The sequence below is a fragment of the Geotrypetes seraphini genome, chromosome 15, assembly GCF_902459505.1.
Source record: "Geotrypetes seraphini chromosome 15, aGeoSer1.1, whole genome shotgun sequence".
In the NCBI taxonomy this organism is placed as follows: Eukaryota; Metazoa; Chordata; class Amphibia; order Gymnophiona; family Dermophiidae; genus Geotrypetes; species Geotrypetes seraphini.
In genome coordinates, this window is record NC_047098.1 from 69,649,532 (window position 1) to 69,672,624 (window position 23,093).

The following is a 23,093-nucleotide window of genomic DNA, read 5'->3' on the forward strand; positions in this document are numbered from 1 at the left end:
TTAAAAAATGGTTCAAAAAGATAGATGCACTGAGGACAAGCACATCTAATAAAATAACCATATTTGAAGCAATAGATAGACGTTTGTCTGTTTCAAAAGTGGTCACGTTCCCTACTGGATTTTTGAGCATATTCCACAAACCGTCCAAAGTTAGATTTGGACTTCATATCGAAAATGCCCCTCTAAGTCTGGAATCAATTAGTCAGTCAATCTGCATTCATTTGGGAGCCTAAACACGGCAGACTTGTTGAGATGTCCCTGTTAAAATGGCTCTCCCAGTTGTCTCCCTGTGCTTGCAGTTCCTGGGAGTCTAGCAGAGGGCTGCCAACTATGAGCTCTCATGATCCCCAGTGAGACACACCGTCGGCTTAAGCTAAAACCAGGCAACAAGTTTTGGATGCAATTTCAGTTTCAGCCAAAAGTGTTTAGTTAGTTTTGGCTGAAACTGAAAGAAGCCATTATCCCAGGACAAGCAGGCAGCATATTCTCACACATGGGTGACGTCACTGACGGAGCCCCGCAGCGGACAGCCTTGAAAGCAGACTTGCTTGAAGATCTTTATAAGAGCTTCCAAGTGCTGCACTGCGCATGCGCGAGTTCCTTCCCGCCTGAATTAGGACGCGAGTCTCCTGTGAGGATCCTCAGTTCAACGTTTTCCATGGAGCCGAGAAGACCTCTTCTTTTCAGCTCTGCAGCCATTTGTTGCCTTCTCTTCTTTTGTTTTAAGTCGCTTATTTCTTCTGTTTCTTAAAAAAAAAACCAAAACTTAATTTTCTTGTCTTTTTCTTTTTTTCACCGGTCAGCGGCCTTTGGGCCAAGGCCCAACCGCTCACCTCGGTCGGTACGTCGGGCTTTATTTTTTCTATGTCCCGGCCTCTTACTAAGTTCAAACGGTGTAGCCAATGCAGCAAGACAATTTCCATCACCGACCCCCATAGTCGGTGTATGGTCTGTTTGGGTCCCAGACATTGCCCCGAACATTGTATGTTCTGTGCTACCTTTCAACCTCGGTCCTTTTGTCGTCGCTGTGCCAATTTCCTTCAACTTTTTGGCACCATGGAACCACTGCCCGAGAAGGCCTCGACCTCGGCTTCGGGGACAGCCTCGACATCGAAGACCTCAGCTTCGGCACCTGCCTTGATATTGAAGCCCTCACCCTCGACACCAGCTTCTGCCCCCGCTAAGGTCTCAACCTCGACATCCTCAGTCTCGAAGGCCTCGTCAGCACCTCCTATGAAGTCATCTTCCACGGGTAAGTCTCCTGTCTCTCCTTCAGGTACCATCCCTAAGAAGCCAGCATCCTTGAGACCTCCTGCTATGTGTGCCTCCAAGCATCAGGAATACTCATCCTCGAGGTCGCCCTCCTTGGAGCGCACTGCTGCACCTTTGAGACCTGATCCTTTGGGCTCGGTGCCTATGTTCGAGGACATATTGAAGGCCATCTGACCACTCAGATCACCTCGGTCGTGGCTCAACTTCTTCCGTCCTCGACCCTGCTTCCTTCGAGCCAGCCTGAGCAGCAGTCTGAGCCTCCTGTCGAAGCACCTCGAGGCAGGTCTCGGAAACTTCATCGGTCGTCGGCCAGTGACTCTTCACCTGCTCCTCGGACGATGTTTCCTTAACCTCGATCGAAGCATCGCTTGACGCATTCGAGGCACCTTGCTTCCAAAATTCGAAAAGAGACCTCTCTGCCTCAGAAACCTTCACCATCTCTGGATACCGAGACTTTTCAATCTAAACATAAGTCTCGTCCCTCTGTTACCTGGGCTGCTTCTCCTCGCAGTCCATCAAGGTCAAGAACTCCTTCGTCAAGACCATCTCTGAGGGAGTCTTCCACTCTGTGCCTCGAACCCCGGGGACCTCACCATCGAGGACTTTGAAGCGCAAGCATTCACTGACTCCATCACGCATAGGGAGTGCAGTTTCTTCAATCACTGTGTACCTGGACTCTGAAACTTTGTCTAAGTATTCTAGAGAGGCTTCTCCATCCTACTCTGTGGTTCATACATTCACTTCTCATTACTGTCTGGATACTTTATCCAGGAGGGATGGCCATTTTGGCCAATCTGTTTTGCAAAATCTTTTTTCTTAAATTGCCAACTCTCCCTCCTTCGCACTCTGCTTTGCTTGGCGGTCACCCATGTGTGAGAATATGCTGCCTGCTTTCCTGCGATAAAGCACAGTTACTTACCGTAACAGTTGTTATCCAGGGACAGCAGGCAGATATTCTCACAACCCTCCCTCCTCCCCTGGTTGGCTTCTTAACTAGGTATCTAAACTGAGGATCCTCACAGGAGACACGCGCCCTAATTCGGGCGGGAAGGCATTCGCGCATGCGCAGTGCAGCACTCGGAAGCTCTTATAAAGATCTTCAAGCAAGTCTGCTTTCGAGGCTGTCCGCTGCGGGGCTCTGTCGGTGACGTCACCCATGTGTGAGAATATCTGCCTGCTGTCCCTGGATAACAGCTGTTACGGTAAGTAACATTGCTTTTTGGTTGGCCTCTACTTTATTACCGTCCAGTTCTATAATACAGTCTATTAAAGGAGCAGATAGTTGAACCAAATAAATAGGACACAACCATCTCAAAATATAGCAATTTGTCATTGCACACAGTGATTAGCATCTAATAGAGCTTCTTAGAAGCACATGTGCAGTTATTTTTAAGTTCTTTTTCATGCTGTAGTACAGAATTTAATTTAGGAAGAAGAAACAATATATTACATTCAGATAAACCGAAGTCCATAAAATAAAGCAGGGACTCTGTCTGGTCCAATGCAGGTTAGGGCCCATGAATCCCAATTCTTTGACCAATGCTCTTGTAACAACTTGGTGACTCCTTCAAGATGGGATCCTAGATATATACACATCCTTGCTGCATTTAGGTGTGCACAGAAATGCCAGATCTATGGCTGGTTGAACAGTTGGTGTTTAATTATAAGGTGTGCTGATGCCAGGTTACACTAGTATTCCATAATAGAAGCAGGTCCTCTACAGGAAGGGTACCCTAGACAGGAAGTGTTGTGGGTTTTTTTTGCTGTGATAGATGCCGCTGTTATCTGACTCTGCCTTTGTGATAGTTACAGGACCCTTCTGAGGCCCGTCTACAAAATGTCCTACAGAACGGTGACCGCTTTGGAATGGAGATGCTGCCCAGGGTTTACAGGAAGCAGTTGTGAGCAGGGTAAGTCAAGCTACTTCACAACTTCCATTCTCAGTGTTTGGGGAGAATTTCTGGGACTGGGTTACAGATGAATCAATACTTTTGCATTCCTGCACTCACATGATGAAGGCAGGACTCATAATATTGTGGGTCTTGGTTGCATGACAATTACAAAAGGTAAGAACGAAACCGAAAAAGCTGCAGGTGGAAACATTTCCTGTGGGGCTGAAACCACTAATAAACTCCTAGTACGTAGGGCCCCAAATCAAGATCCTTCACATGGTTAATGAAGTGATCTGGGTTTTCCTTTGCGGGTATACAATGGTCACAGAATGTTTCTTCACCACCTCCCCCACATCTCTTTGTTCTGACATAGAAAGAGTCCTTTTACAAACCCTGGATGTAGATGTGACTTGGTCAAAAAGAAACCGAATATAAGGTGGGAGACAAGAAGAGAAGGGGAAATGAGAAACAGGAACACTGATCGTGCTTCCTAATTCCCAGATCCTCAGTCAATGGAAGTGATCTGGTCAGCTATGGTATCATTTAACTACAGTTTCAATTATTTTTTCTACTGTTCTGTTTATTTATTGGCACTGATCAGTCTAATCTACTATTTCCAAAACATAAAATTATCCAAAAAGGAGAGCAGAATTGTTGGCTTACATAAACTATTCTTTTCAAAGGGTTTTGTGCCTCTAGACTGGTTTTAGAGTTGAAGCAGGGTGGTTGCCTGAGAAGCCAGGTGATAAGGGACACCAAAGCGTATGTGAACCAGAAGTGCTGCATAGTCACCTGCCAACCTAACCTGTAGTCTGATTCTGACCTGAAGAAGAGCAAAGCTGCATGGCGCCCGAGAGATATAACTGGTCCTGTCAGGCTGAGGGGGGATGTAGATTGAAGGGGGCTGATCCCTCTCTCTGGGGTGGGATGCAGCAGGGTAGAGGGGCACACCTTGATCCTTTGTACAGGGCAACACCCATCCCAGAACTAGTCACTTAGGAGTTTGACCTTCTAAACTAACTACTTTGAAAATTTAACAGGATTTTGCACTTAACTAAAAATGTGGGTGTCTAGGGGGGCAGGGTAAGGTGCTTAGAGCACCTAACAAGTCCTAGGTTTAGCAGCTCAGCTTTTTTGACATCGCATTCTCTGTGGGCTCTCTTACTATTTTCATTTGCATAATTAGGAGCTGCAGCAAGGTTTGCTGAAAGTTTTAAATGTTACTGAACTTCTGCTTGCTATAAAACAGTGCAAGCTTGACACGGATGCTTAAAACTAGTCCAACTTATCTGTATTTGCTAGAGCTGCGAGTGATTTAGTTTTATTGATAATATGTTGTTTTAATGTACTCAGTTCTAATTCATGGCCTCTAAAGCAAATCAAGAGAGAAAAATAATTAAGACTTTGTGTTTGATCTTTAAAGTTTAGATCGATAAAAGTCCAGTCGTTTTGAACTCTGTCTGGCTTTGCATTCTGAGAACCAAATGAATCTTGAAGTGCCATCATTGATCTTGACGAGATCAGAAAGACTATGATGTCGGTTCAGGGAGTTGTGTTATGGAAGTCATTGCCTGTTGAAATTAAGCAATTCTCCAATGTGATGCAGTTTAGAAAAGGAGTGAAAACTATACTGTTTAAGAGAGTAGATAAATAAATAAAAGATATGTTGTTATGTGTTTGTTTACTAACTCTGCATAGTGTTGAGTTGGCCTCTTAAAGAGCAAAGAACAAAGGGTATGTTTTTTTTGATTCGTCCCTGCACACCAACTAATATCCTGCACTCAGTCACTGATTACTGTAGTTAGGAGGCAGTTCATTTATCTCCCCCTATGATTCCCCCCTCCCCCCACCCGTGAGCTTCGCTCAGCTGGTAAGTTCCTTCTTTTCAACCGCCAACTCCAGACTCTGTTCCTTCTGCCTTGCTGCGCCATATGCTTGCAACAAGCTGTCCGAATCCCTACGGCAGGCTCTGTCTCTGGCAGCGTTCAAGGCCCAGTTAAAAGCCCACCTCTTTGAGAGTGCTTTCAATTCCTAACTCTTCTCACCTTGGGTTCTGCATCCCCAACTCTATATGTCATGTCTGTCTGTCCAAGTTAGATTGTACGCTCTTCTGAGCAGGGATCGTCTATAAATGTCAAAATGTACAGCGCTGTGTACGTCTTTCAGCGCTCTATAAGTGATAAGTAGTAGTTCTGTAAGTGAAGCCTGCTGTGCAGCGAGAGCCTTTTTCTATGATTCCATTATAGATATTAGTGTAACCTGCACTCCTAAAGAGTAACGCATTCAATATACTCCGGTTTACTTTCTTTAACCCTAGCAAACTCACAATCTTAGTTTTGTACATGGGACAATGGAGGGTTTCAGTGAGCTGTGGTGGGAGTCGGATCCAGTTCTCTGGGTTCTCAGCCCCTTCATCCACGTGTCTAAATGCAGCAGGGGCCTTGGGTAACTGACAGTAGCTGGCAATCCCACCCATATCCCAAGCTCGTTTAACCCCCCCTTGCATTTACACATTAACCTCCAGATTCTATATATGGCACCCAAATTGGGGCATGCTGCTGAGATGTGCAAATTAATTGGTTAATTTATTTATTCGTTCAAATACAAAAAAATACTGAAGGACTCTTTTCAATATGAAGCCAAACAGTTCTGGCTATCTTTGCCTTTCCTACAAGTATTTTTCTTTTTGTAAGAATTAAAAAACATATATTTTGAAGATTTTTTTTGTCTGTTTTGTTGCGGCTTCAATATATTTTTCTTCCTTTTTTTTTCTTGTTTCTTTTGTTATCCACTTTGAACCACTGTATGTGGGAGTTAACAAAATACAAGAGTCAATGATTTTTCACAAATAAATACATTAAAGTAATGAAAACCATAACGATAGCGAGAGATCAATGAGATTCCAGGTACATTAATATCAAGAGATCAGAGTGAATGGAACTCCAAGAGCCCTGAGGCTATATGTAGCCCGTGAAACGTTGGCTACATAAAGGACTCCAAAAAAGTTTTTCTAACACAGTTGTTAGCAAGGTTGTTTGAAATCTCAGTCCCATGAAAAAGAACCCTAGTGGCAAATAGTCATTCTAAACGGAAGTTTTTTGGAGCCAATGTGGGTGGAGATGGTTTGAGCATTAAGCTCTACCAGAAAAGACCTGAGGCTTTTTTTCCCGATAGAATTGACTCTCAGTTACATAAGTGAAGTGACATTATCATACATAGTAAGTTATGATTTGCATTATCATTGTACCTAATAGTTCTTTTGTATAATATATACGGTAAGTCATATTAGACCTTTACAGAGATTTCCAAAAAAAGCCATGTTTGCAGAATGTTGTATACTTGGTAATGATACGAATTTCTGTGGGAAGTGAGTTCTAAGCTCTCACAATTTGATTGATTTGCAATGTGTCTTTTTGTATTTTATACCTTCAGTTGCTGGGAAAGATAGTTGGTTTCCAGTTTCAAGTTAATTATGGCTTGATATACCGCTTTAATTATCAGAGCGGTTTACGTCATACAGAATTTATAACAAATGATGAAAAATCCCTCAGGGGAAGGGACATACATACTAAAAGTTTCTATTAACAAAAACATTGAACAAAAGGAAAATGTGTAGGCTTACAGTACTTAAAATAAAAAGGAGAAGGTAAGGGAAAAAAATGTCTGAGTTACGGTAACCTATAGATCTGCCTAATAGTTGAGTGAATCTGGGAAAACTATCAGAGCTATCTCCATATAGTGACTTAAATGCCAAACAGCATAGTTTCAACTTATTCAATTTTCCTGCTGGGAGCCAGTGTAGATCCACAAGCAGTGATCGAATCTTGATTTGTAGAATATGAGTTTTGCTGCAGTGTTTTGTATGAGCTGAATTCTTTTCATTTGTTTTACAGAAATTCCTGGTAGTAGTGCATTACAGTAGTCTAGTAAGGATCTCTTCTGGGTTTTGGTCTGGCCATTAAAAAGAGGCATGTAGAGAAGCATTGTTTTTTCCCCTGCAGTGGTCTCCACACTGCTCCACTCCAGGAAGTCCTCTACATCCCTGGCGTGTTTTTGAATCCTGATAAAGGGAACAGTCCCTGTCTCCATTGAAGGCTCAGATCCCTGATATTTTGGAATTTCCACATCAAGTCCTGAAGCAGTGACAGGCTTTGAGCTCCCTGAGGGGTTCGTGTTGATGTTCTATCCAGTTTTCAGGATGGAGAATCACTTTGAGAACGCTGAGGGCTGGCTCTGCTTATCCATAGGTATACATTTTGAACAATGGACTACATACAGTATTATAATTTAAGGAGATTGTGAACCTCTGAAGCAGGCATTATTATTAGTGCTGTAGGTTTCCTGCAGTTTAAGTGTTGGCAGTCCTTTACATTAGAGCTGCTGGTAATGGACTATTGGGTTAAAATTATCAAAATTATCTGCACCTGTGGAAGATGCAGAGTGAAGACTTGCTGGCTCCAAGAAAACTGTCACGGACACAGGTCATGGGTTCTGGCAGTTTCATAAGCACAGCATTGGTAGAAGCCGGGGTGGGTAGGTGTGGTTCAGTGAAATTATTACATCCCCAGAGGAGATTTACGATCTGGGTTGGCACCAAATTTAGACTTTTGGGTCATCTCCTACCAGTTGACTATTTATTTTTGGGGAGATTTTTATGACTAGTTGGACTGTTTCTGAAAATGTTTGTCACTTTTAAGCAAGTGCCCTTTCATCAACTGGAAGAGTAAAGTTGGATTGGAGTTTAAATACCTGGTGTGGTCTGCCTTTTTTTGAAGAAGAGTGTGGACTATCTAATGCATGCTTGTGACAGCTTGAACGTTGGGTCCTAGCCCTGGTCCTGAGACCAACTTAATGCAGCTTCCTAGACCTCGGGGTTAAACCAGGTTTGGAGCCATGTATTAAAGCTGGTAATGTGATAGTCTTCCTACTCCCTTACCAGGAACTTGGAGAGCTTTTAAAAATGCCTTAGTGTTCCAAATGGGTTTATCTGTCTATCTGCACATCAGAGATTATTCTTAGCCAGGATATTTGTCACCCAATGGATAACAATATGAATTTTAGAATCCTTACTTTCTTTTCTGTTTTCCCAGGTACAAAATAAGCATCTGTATATAATATGTAAACTACTTTGTAACCACAGAAAGGCAGCAGACCCAATCCAATCCCTTTCCCTTTCTCTGATTTCACTTAATAGTTTAGTTTGTGTGCCTGCAAAACTGGGTTCTATCACATCTTTGATCATATTTAGCAAATAAAGTTAGTTGGAAGCTCTAAGGTATATGAGAAATAGAAACAATCAATAAGGAAATCTGATAACTTGTTAGGAGGTGATTCTGGAGGATTGGAAGATAACCAATGTCACGCCCATTTTTAAAAAAGGATCAAGAGGTGACCCAGGAAACTACAGACCGGTGAGTCTAACCTCGGTTCCGGGGAAAATGGCAGAAGCACTGATAAAAGAAAATATCGATGAACATTTGGAAAGAAACGAACTTCTGAAAACAAGCCAACATGGTTTCTGCAGGGGGAGATCGTACCTAACTAACTTATTGCACTTCTTCGAAGGAATTAACAAACAGATGGACAGAGGAGACCTCATAGACATCATATACCTTGATTTCCAAAAAGCCTTTGACAAGGTGCCTCACGAGCGTCTACTCCAGAAACTGAAGAACCATGGGGTAGACAGAGATGTACATAGATGGATCAGAAACTGGTTGGCGGGTAGGAAACAGAGGATAGGGTTAAAGGGCCACTACTCAGACTTGAGGAGGGTCACGAGTGATGTTCCGCAGGGCTCAGTGCTCGGGCCGCTGCTTTTAATATATTCATAAATGATCTAGAAACAGGGACGAAGTGTGAGATAATAAAATTTGCGGATGACACCAAACTATTTAGTGGAGCTTGCACTAACGAGGACTGCGAAGAATTGCAAAGGGACTTGAACAAACTAGGGGAATGGGCGACGAGATGGCAGATGAAGTTCAACGTTTAGAAATGTAAAGTATTGCATGTGGGAAGCAGAAACCCGAGGTACAGCTATAGAATGGGAGTGATGTTATTGAATGAGAGTACCCAAGAAGGGACTTGGGGGTAATGGTGGACATGACAATGAAGCCGACGGCACAGTGCGCAGCGGCTGCTAAGAGAGCGAATAGAATGCTAGGTTTAATCAAAAAGGGTATTACAACCAGGACGAAATAAGTTATCCTGCCGTTGTATCGGGCGATGGTGCGCCCGCATCTAGAATACTGCGTCTAATATTTGTCACCGTACTTTAAGAAGGATATGGCGTTACTCGAGAGGGTTCAGAGGAGAGCAACAAGTCTGATAAAAGGGATGGAAAACCTTTCATACTCTGAGAGATTGGAGAAACTGGGTCTCTTTTCCCTGGAGAAGAGGAGACTTAGAGGGGATATGATAGAGACTTACAAGATCATGAAGGGCATAGAGAGAGTAGAGAGGGACAGATTCTTCAAACTTTCAAAAAATAAAAGAACAAGAGGGCATTCGGAAAAGTTGAAAGGGGACAGTTTCAAAACGAATGCTAGGAAGTTCTTCTTTACCCAGCGTGTGGTGGAAGCCTGGAATGCGCTTCCAGAGGACGTAATAGGACAGAGTACGGTACTGGAGTTCAAGAAAGGATTGGACAATTTCCTGCTGGAAAGGGGGATAGAAGGATATAAATAGAGGATCACTGCACAGGTCCTGGACCTGTTGGGCTGCCGCATGAGCGGACTGCTGGGCATGATGGACCTCAGGTCTGACCCAGCAGAGGCATTGCTTATGTTCTCTAGCCTAAATCTCTTTCAGGTAATCCTTGAGAATTAGAGGTGACAGTGTTTCTGTCTCCTAGAAGTTAATGCGTTTAAAGAGGACAGGGAAAAGTGTCACTTAGAATACAAGTATTATAAGAAGCAGGAGAGAAGCCAGCGAGAATTTTTTTTAATGTAAGTAGCAGGGAAAATTGAAACAGGGAAAGACTGAAGCGGAGAGGGGAAGCTATATGCTGGAGATTGCAGGTATAGGTTTTGATTTAGGTTTCTATTCTGACTAATGGATGAACATACAAGGCGTGGTGTACAGCCTAAAAGCAGCAGGAAAGGAATGCTATCAACTAATAGGATAGGACAGGTCCAGGCTTAAAGATTAAGTTGGTGCCTCCTTTTGTCAGTTGCTGGGAAATAGTATCCTAGACTGAGGAAACACAGAAGCAGACAACAATCTGTTGTGTTGCACTATTGTGGCTGGCAGAAATTACAGTACACTAAAAGAGGGCTTCCACTGCAGTGATCATTCCAGACAACTCTGAGTACACACTCTCAACTCACCGGTTTAAGAATAGCTGACATTCTCAATGGATGAAATTCAGTGCTGGGTAATAAGTCTGAATTGTTCCAGTGGAGCCCTTAAGTAGAGCGGGAAATAAATGTCCGAAGCCTGTCAAAGACTGATAGAAAGAACATCTGGAAGGGAGAGCAATGCAGAGGTGATGAGCTTTTGTCCTTGCAAACATACGTCACTTAGACTGATGCAAATCCAAGATGATGCTGACAGCTTCAACTCAGGGGAAGATTCAAAGTCACTGTGAATTCTCTCAGGAGATAGATGATCTGAGCCAGCAGCAGTGGTCATCTGAACTGTAGGTGGTTCCTGACTCAGTTGGGGCTAAGGATGACCTTGGAGGGCAGGTATACACATTATTTATGAAGTCTATGACTACAAAAATATCATCTTCCTAAATTCCTCTCTCAAAGCACACTAGGTATAAAGGGACTTTGTGGAATGGATATGCAATCTTTTTATTCTTGGGACAGGCTCACAAAATCCACATAGGTAAAATAACTGAAGGGGGCTGGTAAGGGTTAGAGTAAAAACTCTTATTTTTTGAGCCTCTCCCAAGCATACAAAAAGATACAGAAGCAGAGCTATTGAATCAGGAAGGCATGTAGCCATAAGAACATAAGAGTTGCCATACTGAGACATAGTGAAGGTCCCTTAAGCCCAGGATCCTGTTTCCAGCAGTGGCCAATCCAGGTCACAAGTACCTGGCAAGATCCCAAAAGAGTAAAACAGATTTTATGCTGTTTAATCTAGGAATAAATAGTAGATTTCCCCAAATCCATCTTAATAATGGCTTATGAACTAAACTAAACTAAAGTTTAACTTTGTATACCGGGTCATCAATCTGAGAAGGCTCAACTCAGTTTACAGCAATTAAATAAACAGGGAATATTTACAAATGATAAATAAAAGATAATAGCAAAATTTCAAAAGAAAGTGATATGGGAGGGGGGAGGGTTAAATTTTCTTGTTGAAAGATTGCTGATTTTCAAGTGATGCTGTATCTTACGTGTTTGTTATTTATTGTACACTTGTTGTAAATTATAAATGAATAAAGAATTTAAACATAAAATTTCAAAAGAATTAATTTTCAAAATGTTTGGCAAATAGAGTAGTTTCTAAAGATTTACAGAAAAATTGAAACGAACTGGAACGCCTAAAAAAAAAAGGGGAGATCATTCCACAGTTGGGAGAATTTAAAGACCAAAGATTGACTGAAGATATTGACTCCTTTAATCCCTTTTTTAGAAGGAAGGGAGAGTTTAAGTTGTTGGATACCTCTTGCAAAGTAGAATCAGTAAACGTTCCAAAATAAAGGAATAAGAGGATTAAAGATACCATGTAGAATTTTAAAAGAAATACAAGCGCATTTAAATTGAATTCTAAAATAAACCGGGAGCCAATGAAGACTCTGAAGCAAAGGGGTCACATGGTTAAATTTACGTTTTCCAAAGATCAGCTTCGCAGCAGTATTCTGAATTAATTGTAATCTATGAAGACAAATTTTTGTAATGCCGAGGTAGATAGCGTTACAGTAATCAAGACGAGATAATATAATTGATTGAACTAAGATAGAAAAATGATGCTGATGAAAAAGATGTCTAACCTAACCCTAACCCTAACCTTCCTCAGCATTCACAAACTAAAGAAGCATTTCTTGACCCAAGAATTTATTTGGTCCTTAAAGGAAAGAGGAATCTAAAAGGACTCCCAATATCTTGACAGAGAACTCAGTTGGTAAGGAGGACCCAGATACCAAAGCTACAGTAGGAGGAAGACAGTCCAATCTTGAACCTAACATTTCTTTACTTCACAAAGCAAAGCGATAGCAAAAATATCAAAGGTGTTCATAGAATTTCTTGATCTCCTCTGTGATGTGCCATCCTCTCTGCTCTCCTCATGGGCGAATGGATTTAGAAACCTCGGTAAGTGCTTTTTCATGTTGCAAGCCCTAGGCTCCTATTTCTCCAGTAGAAGCAACACCAGTAGACTTCTCCTTCTACATTGTCACTCTTTACTCAGCAGCCCCTCGGTGCTTCTACAAAGTCCTTTTATGCCTTTAGGACTCATTTCTGCTCACTCCTTATCATGTGCTCTTCATGCTCAGCCTCTCTGGACTAGGCAGGAAGGAATTTTACCTAGGCTTAGGTCTCTTGCACTTCTAGTTCTACTACTCCTGTTCCAATCTCCTTTCCCTGACTTGGATTGTAAAGCTAGAAGCAGCTTCACTGGCCTTGTCTCCTTAAAGACTTGACAAGATCTCTCCAATGACCTCTCCTTTCACCTCTATAAGCACCTTTTGCCTCGGAATTAAGCTGTGGTTTAAGCTTTTATCTTTCTTAGTATCAGAGCAGGCCCCACTCCTGACCACTCTCTCTCCTTTGTTGTTTCCTTCTTGAATTATTCTCTTTGCTGTTCCCTTCTCTAGGGGAGGCAGAACAAAGCCTCTCCCTGAAGAGGTGCTAAGGGGAAGAAAAATTCCATTGGAATCAGTGGCATAGTAAGGGTGAGTGGTACCTGGGATGGTGGCGCCACGCCCCCCCCCCTCGCCCCCGTGTGTGTGCCCCCCTTCCCTTTCCCTATACCTTTTTAACTTCTCTGGTATGAACAGCATGCCCACATCATCACCCTTTGATGCCACTTCTTAGGTACGTCAGAGAGAGCAGTATTCCAAATGAGGCCTCACTAGAGACTTATACAGTACAACAGCACTATCACCTCCTTTTTCCTACTAGTCATTCCTCTCCCTAAGCACCCAAGCATCCTCTTGGCTTAGAAAAAGGAATGGTCAATCTGTTTTGCCAGGTACAGTTTAGGGGATTTAGAACTTTTGTGCATGAATGAGGAGCGGGACTTGGATATGATTTACCTTGACTTCCAAAAAGCCTTCGACAAGGTGCCACACGAGAGACTGCTTAAAAAGATATGGAACCACGGGGTACAAGGGGAGGTCCACCGATGGATCAAGGTCTGGCTGGCAAACAGGAAGCAGAGGGTTGGCGTAAAGGGCCACTACTCAGACTGGAAAGGGGTCACGAGCGGAGTTCCGCAGGGGTCGGTGCTGGGACCGCTCCTGTTCAATATCTACATAAACGACCTAGAGGCGGGAATCAAGTGTGAGGTCATTAAATTTGCAGATGACACCAAACTATGCAGCAGGGCTCAAACCAGGGAAGACTGCGAAGATCTTCAAAAGGATCTAACACAGCTGGAAAAGTGGGCCGAAAAATGGCAGATGAGCTTCAACGTGGGGAAATGCAAGGTCATGCACGTGGGGAAAAAGAACCCAATGTTCACATACAAAATGGGGGGAACATCACTAGGGGTCAGCAACCTGGAGAGAGACCTGGGAGTGATGGTAGATGCAACACTGAAGGCATCAGCACAATGCGCCACGGCCTCAAGGAAAGCAAACAGAATGTTGGGTATCATTAAGAAGGGTATTACAACCAGGACGAAAGAAGTCATCATGCCGCTATATCGTGCAATGGTGCGGCCGCACCTGGAGTACTGCGTCCAGTACTGGTCGCCGTACCTCAAGAAAGACATGGCGGTACTTGAGGGAGTACAAAGAAGAGCAACTAGACTGATAAAGGGAATGGAAAAACTTCCATATACCGAAAGATTGAAGCAGTTGGGACTTTTCTCCCTGGAGAAGCGAAGACTTAGAGGAGACATGATAGAAACCTTCAAGATCCTGAAGGGCATAGAAAAAGTAGACAGGGACAGATTTTTCAAATTAAGGGGTGCCACAAGGGGGCACTCGGAGAAATTGAAAGGGGACAGGTTTAGAACAAACGCTAGGAAGTTCTTTTTCACTCAGAGGGTGGTGGATACATGGAATGCGCTTCCAGAGGCTGTTGTAGACAAGAAAACATTAAATGGTTTCAAAGAAGGTTTGGATAGATTCCTAGAAGAAAAAGGGATTGAGGGGTATAGATAGGTGTAGACCATTGCTCAGGAAATGGGCCTGATGGGCTGCCGCGAGAGCGGACCGCTGAGCAGGATGGACCTAGGGTCTGCCTCAGCGGAGGCAACTTCTTATGTTCTTATGATAGTATGTGATGATTTTAAGGTAGCCAAGTTGGTCGAAAAGGTGACGGCGAAAGCTAGAAAGATACTAGGGTGCCTTGGGACAGGTAAGTCCAGTAGGAAAAAGGAGGTATTGATGTCCCTGGTCTGGTGAGACCTTGTTTAGAATATTGTGCACAATTCTGGAGACCACAACTTCAAAAAGATATAGACAAGATGGAGTTGGTTCAGAGAAGGGCTACTAAGGTATATGGAGACAGACTTAAAGATCTCAATAGGTATACTTTGGAGGAAAGGCAGGAAGGGAGATATGATAGAGATGTTTAAATATCTACGTGGCATACATGTGCATGAAGCAAGCCTCTTTCATTTGAAAGAAAGCTCTGGAATGAGAGGGCATAGGATGAAGTTAAAAGGTGATAGGCTCAGGAGTAATCTAAGAAAATACTTTTTTTACAGAAAGGGTGGTAGGTGTGTGGAATAGGCTTCCGGTAGAGGTGGTAGAAACAAAGACTGTGTCTGAATTCAAGAAAGCATGGAACAGACACGTGGGATCTCTTATCTGCCATCATATTTCTATGTTTCTTTGTTTCTATGTTTTATTATACAGTCTCTTCTCCCAACAACCTTGCAAGATTGTGGAAATGCGGCAGCCATTTTAGTTAGCATCTCTGCAAGGGACAGGAGCGTAGTGTACAATGACATTGAAAACTTGTTTTTTGAAAGTGTTATTACTATCTCTAGTTAACAACATTCACCAATCTGCAGCTGGGTTAAGCAGTTGCAATTCACAGATACATGGTGGAGACCTAACTTAGCTGGGCCCTGAGCATTTACCTTCCTGGAACACACTTTCTTTGCTTCCCCCTCCTGTGTCATTTTCCCTCTGAGCAACACTGTGAGTTTTAATGTCGTTCCAACATTGCGAGGGAGTGTCATTGAGGAAAGAGTGTTAGACTCCCTCACACTGGCTTAGTAGAAGAGCCTGAACTACCAGCTTAAAATAATAAAAGAAAAGAAAATTTCTAAGTTTACACAACATCCTCAATTTTAAAAAAATACTTTGAGAGTAAATGGAAATGTGTCTTAAATGAGAGTACAGAATCAATTGATGGTGATTCCATGAATTTTTATATAAGATTCAAAGGGAAGAGGGTTATGTGAGATATCTTAAATATGATGATTGTATACCTCTAAGGCCAATTGTGAGAAACCATAGTAGAAGTTACATTAATATTTTTCCTTCTATTTTCGAAACAATCTGGAATTGATAGTCCTATTGTCTTCCTAAATACTGCAGCTCTATAAGGTCTAGAATATTTTGGGATGTAATTTAAAACTCAAGACAAGTGAAGGGAAAACCTCTCCCTCTTCAAGGAGATGGCAGGCCTTCCCCGATTCCCAATGCAGCCACAAGTCAGAGGAAACATGCCAAATGGTGTTGTGCTGACGTCTTTCATTATAATCACTGATTTCTCTTGAGACTGGATCGTAAAGGACCTCCTTTCAGGAGTATTTCCGCTGGATGTCTGGTGATGCCATTACTTAAAGGCTATCCTTTTCAATGTTCAGAAAGTCTGGCTGGCTTTTGTTGTCCTAGCAGTAAAGCTCATTGCATTTACATTTGCCTTATAACTCCACAAGATTTTACCTTGAGACTTAAACATAAAAGGGCCCGATTGTAACACTGTAGGAGTGCTCAAAGTGGAACCTACCGTGTCAAGGAGCTCTTATAACAACAGAACATGGGTCAGGAGCAGAAGGTTAAGATGAAGGATTATGTTCAGACTTCAAAGCTTCAAAAGAAGTAGAAAAATGAAACTATAGTGTTTCTTCTGCATGTTTGTTGAGCTGCTTTTCTTTGCTAGCCCAAATCATTTCAAGATTTCTTTGGGCGCTGGAAAGCAAAAATTTACAGAAACTACAACTTTGTCAGAGCAGTTGTTTGAGAGATATTTGAGAAAAATATGAAAATATTCAGCATGGCTTGCACAAGGAGGAACCCTTTTCTTCAATCTGCCCACAGATGTGCCAAGAAATAATGATTAATCCAAACACATCTGTACTTTTTTATTAATTTTTGTCAGATCATAGCATCAACAACAGTACAGTGGAGTACAGTTACACCTGTGCAACACCCCCCATTCCTTCTTTTGGGGATGATTTGACACTTTAAAAATGTTTGTGCTTGGTTAAATTAAGAAAGTTAGCTGGAATATGAGCCTTTTCATCCTTTTATGAAATACTGCACCCTATATCATTTTTATCCATAGTCCCCTATTTTTAAGCCAGTATAATGTTGTTAGGTGACATCAACTCATGTTTGAATCTTAGTGACTTGATGAATTGAGAATCGAAAAAGAAATCGGTTTTCTGGTAGTCCAGAAAGGTCCTCCAGCGTCATCCCCATGGTTGTTTTCAACATGTTCAGCCACCTGATTGCAGGTCGCCCTCTTCGCCTGGTTCCTTCGATCTTCCCAAATATGATGTACTTCTCCAATGATCTTTCTCTTCTGACGGTGACCAAAATAAGACAACCATAACTTCATCATTTTGGCTTCGAGTGACATAGCCAGTTTGATCTCTTCCAGAATCAATTTGTTAGTTCTTCTGGTGGTCCATGGCATGCCTAAAATCCTCCTCCAGCACCAAAGCGCAAATGAGTCAATCTTCTTTCTGTCTTGTTTCCGTAGTGTCCAGCTTTTGCATCTGTAACTGATCACTAAGAAAATGAGTGCGTGGATAAGTCTGATCTTCGTTTGGAGTGTTATTTCCTTGCCTCATTGAAGAGTGACTCAGTGCTATTCTGCGGGGTATTTCTTCACTGCTAGTTGCTTTTTTTGTTTACAAAAGAGCCCAGGAGATTGCAATCCTTTACAACTTCTATTATATTGCCTTCAAGCTCAAAATATTCATCATTTTCCATGTTCATGATCTTTGTCTTCTTTATGTTCAGTTCTAATCAGATGTTATGACTTTCGGCTTTGACTTTTCTCGGTAGATACAGCATGTCTTCCTTGCTGCTGGCGATGAGTGTTGTTTCATCTGCATAACACAGATTGTTTATATTTCAGCCAGCAACATTATGATGTTTATTCAAATATAATTATCAGCTCAACACTCAGGGCAATTAAGTGTGGTACAAAAATAAAAATACGCTTAAATGGCATGCAAAACAATATACAGTATTCCAAAGCCGTAATGTAGCCTTTCCTGCCAGAGTTTTTGATTCTCACTTTTTGTAAACCACTTTGGTGTAGGCTAAGAGTCTAGCCACAGATTCTCAACCTAGTCCTTGGAACACACAATGAATATTCATGAGTAGACTTGCAAACATTGAAACACTACATGCAAATTAATCTCATGCATATTACTTGTGGGTATCCTGAAATCCTGACTGGCTGGATGTGTCCTGAAGATAGGGTTGAGGACCCTGATCTAGACATCACCTCTCATCTGTGTCCTTTCATGCCCACTTTTACATCTTGCCTCAAAACTGCACATACTCTAGGCCCACTATTAAGCCTGGTTCTTTGCTATACACGTTCATTCTAAGGCACTATCCATCTAATTAGTACCACTGAGGGGCATAGTTATCAATGTGGGCTTCCTGTAACATATATTCCAGTGCAATCGGTGTATCATTCTGGACAAGTGGGTTATATCCCAGTGCTCGTGAGCCTTATAGAAGGAATCCTCTCCGGATTTCTCCTGAATCCTTCCTATTTCACAGAGGGATCTGCTGCCCCCTATAGATTTTTCCTTCTGTGCATGAGCCTGAAGGAGTGTTCCTACTCTGCTTTGCTTATTTCTTTATTTTTTTACAGTTTTGGAGGGGTTTCTTTAGGGGTTTTTGCTTGATTTCGATGCTAAGAGCTCCCCTAGTCAAGGGTCCAACTCTGCCTGTGTGGAGGAGAAACAGATTGAGGTCTGCAGCTGACAAGCCAATCCCTTGTGGTACCTGTTGGCTAACCTGCAGAGGTCTTTTTGGAGCTCGGGGTCTGTTTCCCTTGTAGCATTGTTCACCTACTGCATTGCAGGAGCTTGCATGCAGGCTGTTATGCATCTGTAGGGGACTCAGTGGGGGCTCGCAGGGTGCCAGCTGCATTTCACCACCCCCATTTCACGTTCATGGGTCCATGGGAGTTGGAGGCTCAAACTGACACCAGTCAGATTGGAAGCCCAAATATTCAGCGCTGGAAAGATACTCTGATTTGAGGCATTTCCGAAAACTATTAAAGACATCTCTTTTTGTAAAATTCTTAGGAAAGTAAGGAAGATGATATTTTTCTTGTATTTCACTGTCTCTTTATCAAGTACAGTCTCTTTATCAAGTAACCCACATCATTCTGGAAAGTATTGCGGTCTAGAAATGTATTTTAATGTAATGTAATGCAGTGATTTCTTCTCTCAGATCCAGCTACCTTTGTAGCTGAGGAAGGCTGCAGAACATTGACAGCACAGGTCACAGTGAGTAAGGCTGTTACATCCTATGAGGAAAATGGGAGGGGGAAGTGTTTGTAAATCTTAAATCTTGTTTTTTAAAGGTTTCTGCCTGATCCCTCATGTTCCTCCTCCTCTAAAAATCTTAAAATTGCTAGTGTTTTGTATTATTTTAGTGTTTTGCAGCTGATTTTTGGTGCCAAAATGTTGCCATGGTGGCCATCTTGGATTTCCCAAATGGGAACTGCCCATCGTTCTTTGAAGAATTGGCAGTTCTTATAATATCTTATGGGTCTTTATTATGCATTATTGATGGTGATTTTAGCATCTAATGTTTTCACCCTTTTCCTCACAATCAGTATTTTTCTCATTCTATACCCCCCCTCCCGCTGCCACCTCTACCTTTAGTTTTTTTGTAGAAGTTGCTAGGCGGAGGTAGCGATTCCCTGCCGCCAGTCCATACATCTTATCTCCACTGTGGCCTGCCTTCTCTGACAACTTCCTGTTCCCAGCAAATTTTACAGAAAACTAAAGTAGTGGCGGTGGGGGTAGAATGGGAAAAATGTTTGATTTCATTTAACTGCAACTGCATTAAGATTGGAGAGTTAATTTGAGTATGCATAACTCATGCATTTTCTCAATTTGTTGTTCTGCCCGCACATTCATGAGAGCAGATTGCTTGTATTGAAATATGTAAACAAGGTGGGTTTCTTTAACTCAAGCTCCCAGCGTGCATTGTTGCCCCCCTCTTTCTAGCCTTCTTTTGTTGTTCTGTTCAGACTCCATTTTAAATAGCACATAGCCTAAGAAAAGCATTGCTCCCCATCTGGTTCCACCTTTGAATTTGCTAGCTTTGAATCTGCTAGTCTAAACACAGCTTAGTTGGTTAAATTCTGAAGTACAATATGCCCACTCCCTCCCATCAGCAGGCCTGCCTCTTCATAATGACAGGTCTTCCCCCTTCCTGGGATGCACTGGGAGGGGTATAAGGCTCTGATTGGCCCAGGATGCATTAGGAAGGGGAAAGCTTGCCATTATGAAGAGGCAGTGGGTGCTGCGGTGGGGTGCATAGGTTGGGTGTGCTGCTGTTTGATGGGGCCCCGGTGGCAGGAGGGAGAGGGCATCCCTCATACCGTTTTTTTTGTACCAAAGGCACAGGGGGATGTCAGGAGTATGTGGGGATAGGAAGGGAGGGAGGAAAAGAGAAATCTCACTGCCAGTTCAGCTGATCCTGGCAGGGGGAATCTCCATCAACTGAGCCTGTAGGAATCCCCAAAACCGGCTCAGCTGATGGGGATTCCCCCTGCCATGATCAGCTGATGGCAAGCTGTTCTGATGGGGTAGGACAATTGGGTACCATATCCGAACAGCTTGCTTTTATGTGTTTTTCATGTGGACGTCTTTATACTTGGGAATGTCAAAAAAAGATAGACATACTAAGGGATATAATGTATAGATAGTTTATTTTTTAAAAAATAAGTTAGATGTGTGGCAGTTTTGAGAATGGACATTTTCACTATTGAATTTCTGGACGTTTTTCTCAAAATGTCCAAACTGTGACATAGACGTCCTATCGAAAATACCCTTCTCTGTATTTCAGGTTTGCTGTTTCTTTGTCAACCACTTTGATGTCTTTTAGGCCACCAGGCGGTATATCAAATTTGAAGAAAGATTAAAATAACTTTCAATGAATTCCTATTAATGGCAATTATGAGTTGTTAAGTGTCAGTTATCAGACCCAATTAAGGCACCAACATCAGCTAGATGCGCCGATGTTTTCAACTAACTTTAGGCGGACTATATAGAATTTGCCAAGAAATCTATAAGAAAACATAAATATATCTTCATCTATATTCAAGAGGAACAAGATGGTCATGAGAAGGAGCTTGGACTGGAGCAACTAACTAGCCTGTTGGTAGAGCATTAACCCCAGTCGTTTTCTTAGCCACTCGATCACTTACAGCAGGGGTAGGGAACTCCGGTCCTTGAGAGCCGTATTCCAGTCGGGTTTTCAGGATTTCCCCAATGAATATGCATTGAAAGCAGTGCATGCAAATAGATCTCATGCATATTCATTGGGGAAATCCTGAAAACCCGACTGGAATACGTCTCTCGAGGTCCGGAGTTCCCTACCCCTGACTTACAGTTTTGCATTAGACCCTTCCATTTCATATAACTTTGAGTGTTTCCAGAGTTTCAGTCTTTTACAAAACTTTGGTTTTCTTTATTGCAAATAACATCCTGGATTAACTTAGTCCAATTAAAACCTGCTGATCAAGCAAAGGCTGCTCTGCATTAGGCCAGCGCCACACAGATCTTTGACCGCTGTTTGAGGTTCACTGAAACCCAGCTTGCATCAAAAAATTAATTGTCAGGGCCTGCTTGGTTTTGTTTAATGAGATTTGGCTCCGATTTCAAATTCTACAGTCTAAGATTTTAATGCAAGCCATCCTGTAGTTTTGATTTCACCCAGCTTGGTAGGAAGGTTATTCAAGATTTGAACAGCTTTGTTGCCTAATATATGCCATGTGGGCAACAATTGTGCAGTATAGAAACAGAGAAAATGATATGTAATAAAGAAATTCTACCTAGGCAGCTCGTCTATATATACTAATTACTAAACTCTGCTGACCTTTACTGTCCCTCTGCTTGTCCCATGCTTTCTTGAATTCAGATATTATCATTACGGCCACCTTCTCTATGGGAGGTTGTTCCATGATTCCACCACTCTTTCATTTCCCTACTCTCCTGTGTTTAAAACCTGCTTCTTTCTGCCGGCTAGTCCTCCTAATGCTGTAAGGATGTGCCCCCCCCCCCATAATGCACCAGAGGTCCTGGGTTCAATACCCTCAAAGAAGTTCAGCATGACAATTAATGACAATGACAGCCAAGAATGATTGCATAAAATATATTATGTAGAACTAGACATATAACAGATATGCAATGTTTAGAAGAAAGATATACCATATATATGCTTGGTACCAAAGTAAAGAAAAATATTATATTATAGAGATAGAACTAGGCTTTTACAAGGGCATGGTATACAGTTAGATTCAAAGACTGCTTCTGTGTGTGTAAATGAGAGAGAAGGGACAGTTTATCTGCATGAATGTGCGTCTCTGAATAGGTGAGATGTGGAAGTATGAGGGGCTGAGAGGGGGAATAGAGATGGAGAGAGAGAGAGAGAAGGGCCAAGTAACAAGAAAGCAAGAATCCAAAGAGAGGAAAGGACGGGGGGGTCGCGAAGAAGGGGGTGCATTTACCTGTGGGGACAAATCTATTCACCATTCTTGCGGGTGATGAAAAGTTTTGTTCCCGTGTCTGCAGCGATTAGGCCTAGTGCGTCTCCATGGTCCGCGTGCAAACCGCGGCTTCCCGTGGAGTTCGCTCACCCTCTCTATTTCAAGTTTATTAAAATTTTTGATTAAATGCAAATCAGAACTTCTAAGCATTTTACAAATTGTATTAAAAAGGGGAAGACAAAACAGACGAATATACAGTTCACAAGCGCATTAGAAGTGTTGCCGCTGCCGTTGGGGGTGTGTGTGTGAGGGGTGAACCCCCCCCCCCCCTATTACAGAGGAAAGTGTAATTTTTCCCTCATTTTTAGGGAAAAATTACAGTTTCCTCTCTAAGTGTGTGTGGGGGGGGGGTTACCCCCCAAACGGTAGCGACAACACTTTTAGTGCGCTTTTGACTCGTCACCGTGAAAACAGGTTTAGCAACGATTGCTTACTTTAGTGAATCGTGGCCTAACTCTTCCCTTTCTTCTTCCTGCTCCCGAACTCCTCCATCTAAACTTTCAAAGGGAGCTGCCCCAGTCCTTGGAACTTGGCTAACTGTAAAAGGTTTGCCCTCAATCAAATGTGGCAAGATTGATAGACTTATCTGTGCTATTCAGCCATGAGGATGCCTTAATTACGTTTCAAAGTTCAAAAATTCCTACTCCAGGAAATCTCTTTCCCTTCATTTTCATCTGGAAATTCCTTGGATTGATTTAGCAATAAGCTTTCTCTTAAACAGTGTAAGATTTTTATCACCTGGCTGAGTTCCACTATGTTCTTGTCTGGAACTCACTCCCTCAGGTAATAATTTGGAAAGCATTTACAT

At 42.4% G+C, this 23,093-nt stretch overlaps 1 protein-coding gene across 4 annotated transcripts in view; it reads left to right on the forward strand.

Annotated features, from left to right (window-relative positions):
- The window catches only part of COL26A1 (collagen type XXVI alpha 1 chain), a 180,088-nt gene that overhangs the window by 56,643 nt on the left and 100,352 nt on the right, over nucleotides 1-23,093 (forward strand). For 3 of the 4 annotated variants that reach the window (XM_033922393.1, XM_033922391.1, XM_033922395.1), the window contains exon 3: nucleotides 3,079-3,182. In XM_033922393.1, coding sequence (XP_033778284.1) covers nucleotides 3,079-3,182 — 104 coding nt within the window. The remainder of the gene's footprint in view (nucleotides 1-3,078; nucleotides 3,183-23,093) is intronic. The other variant, XM_033922392.1, reaches the window with a different exon arrangement.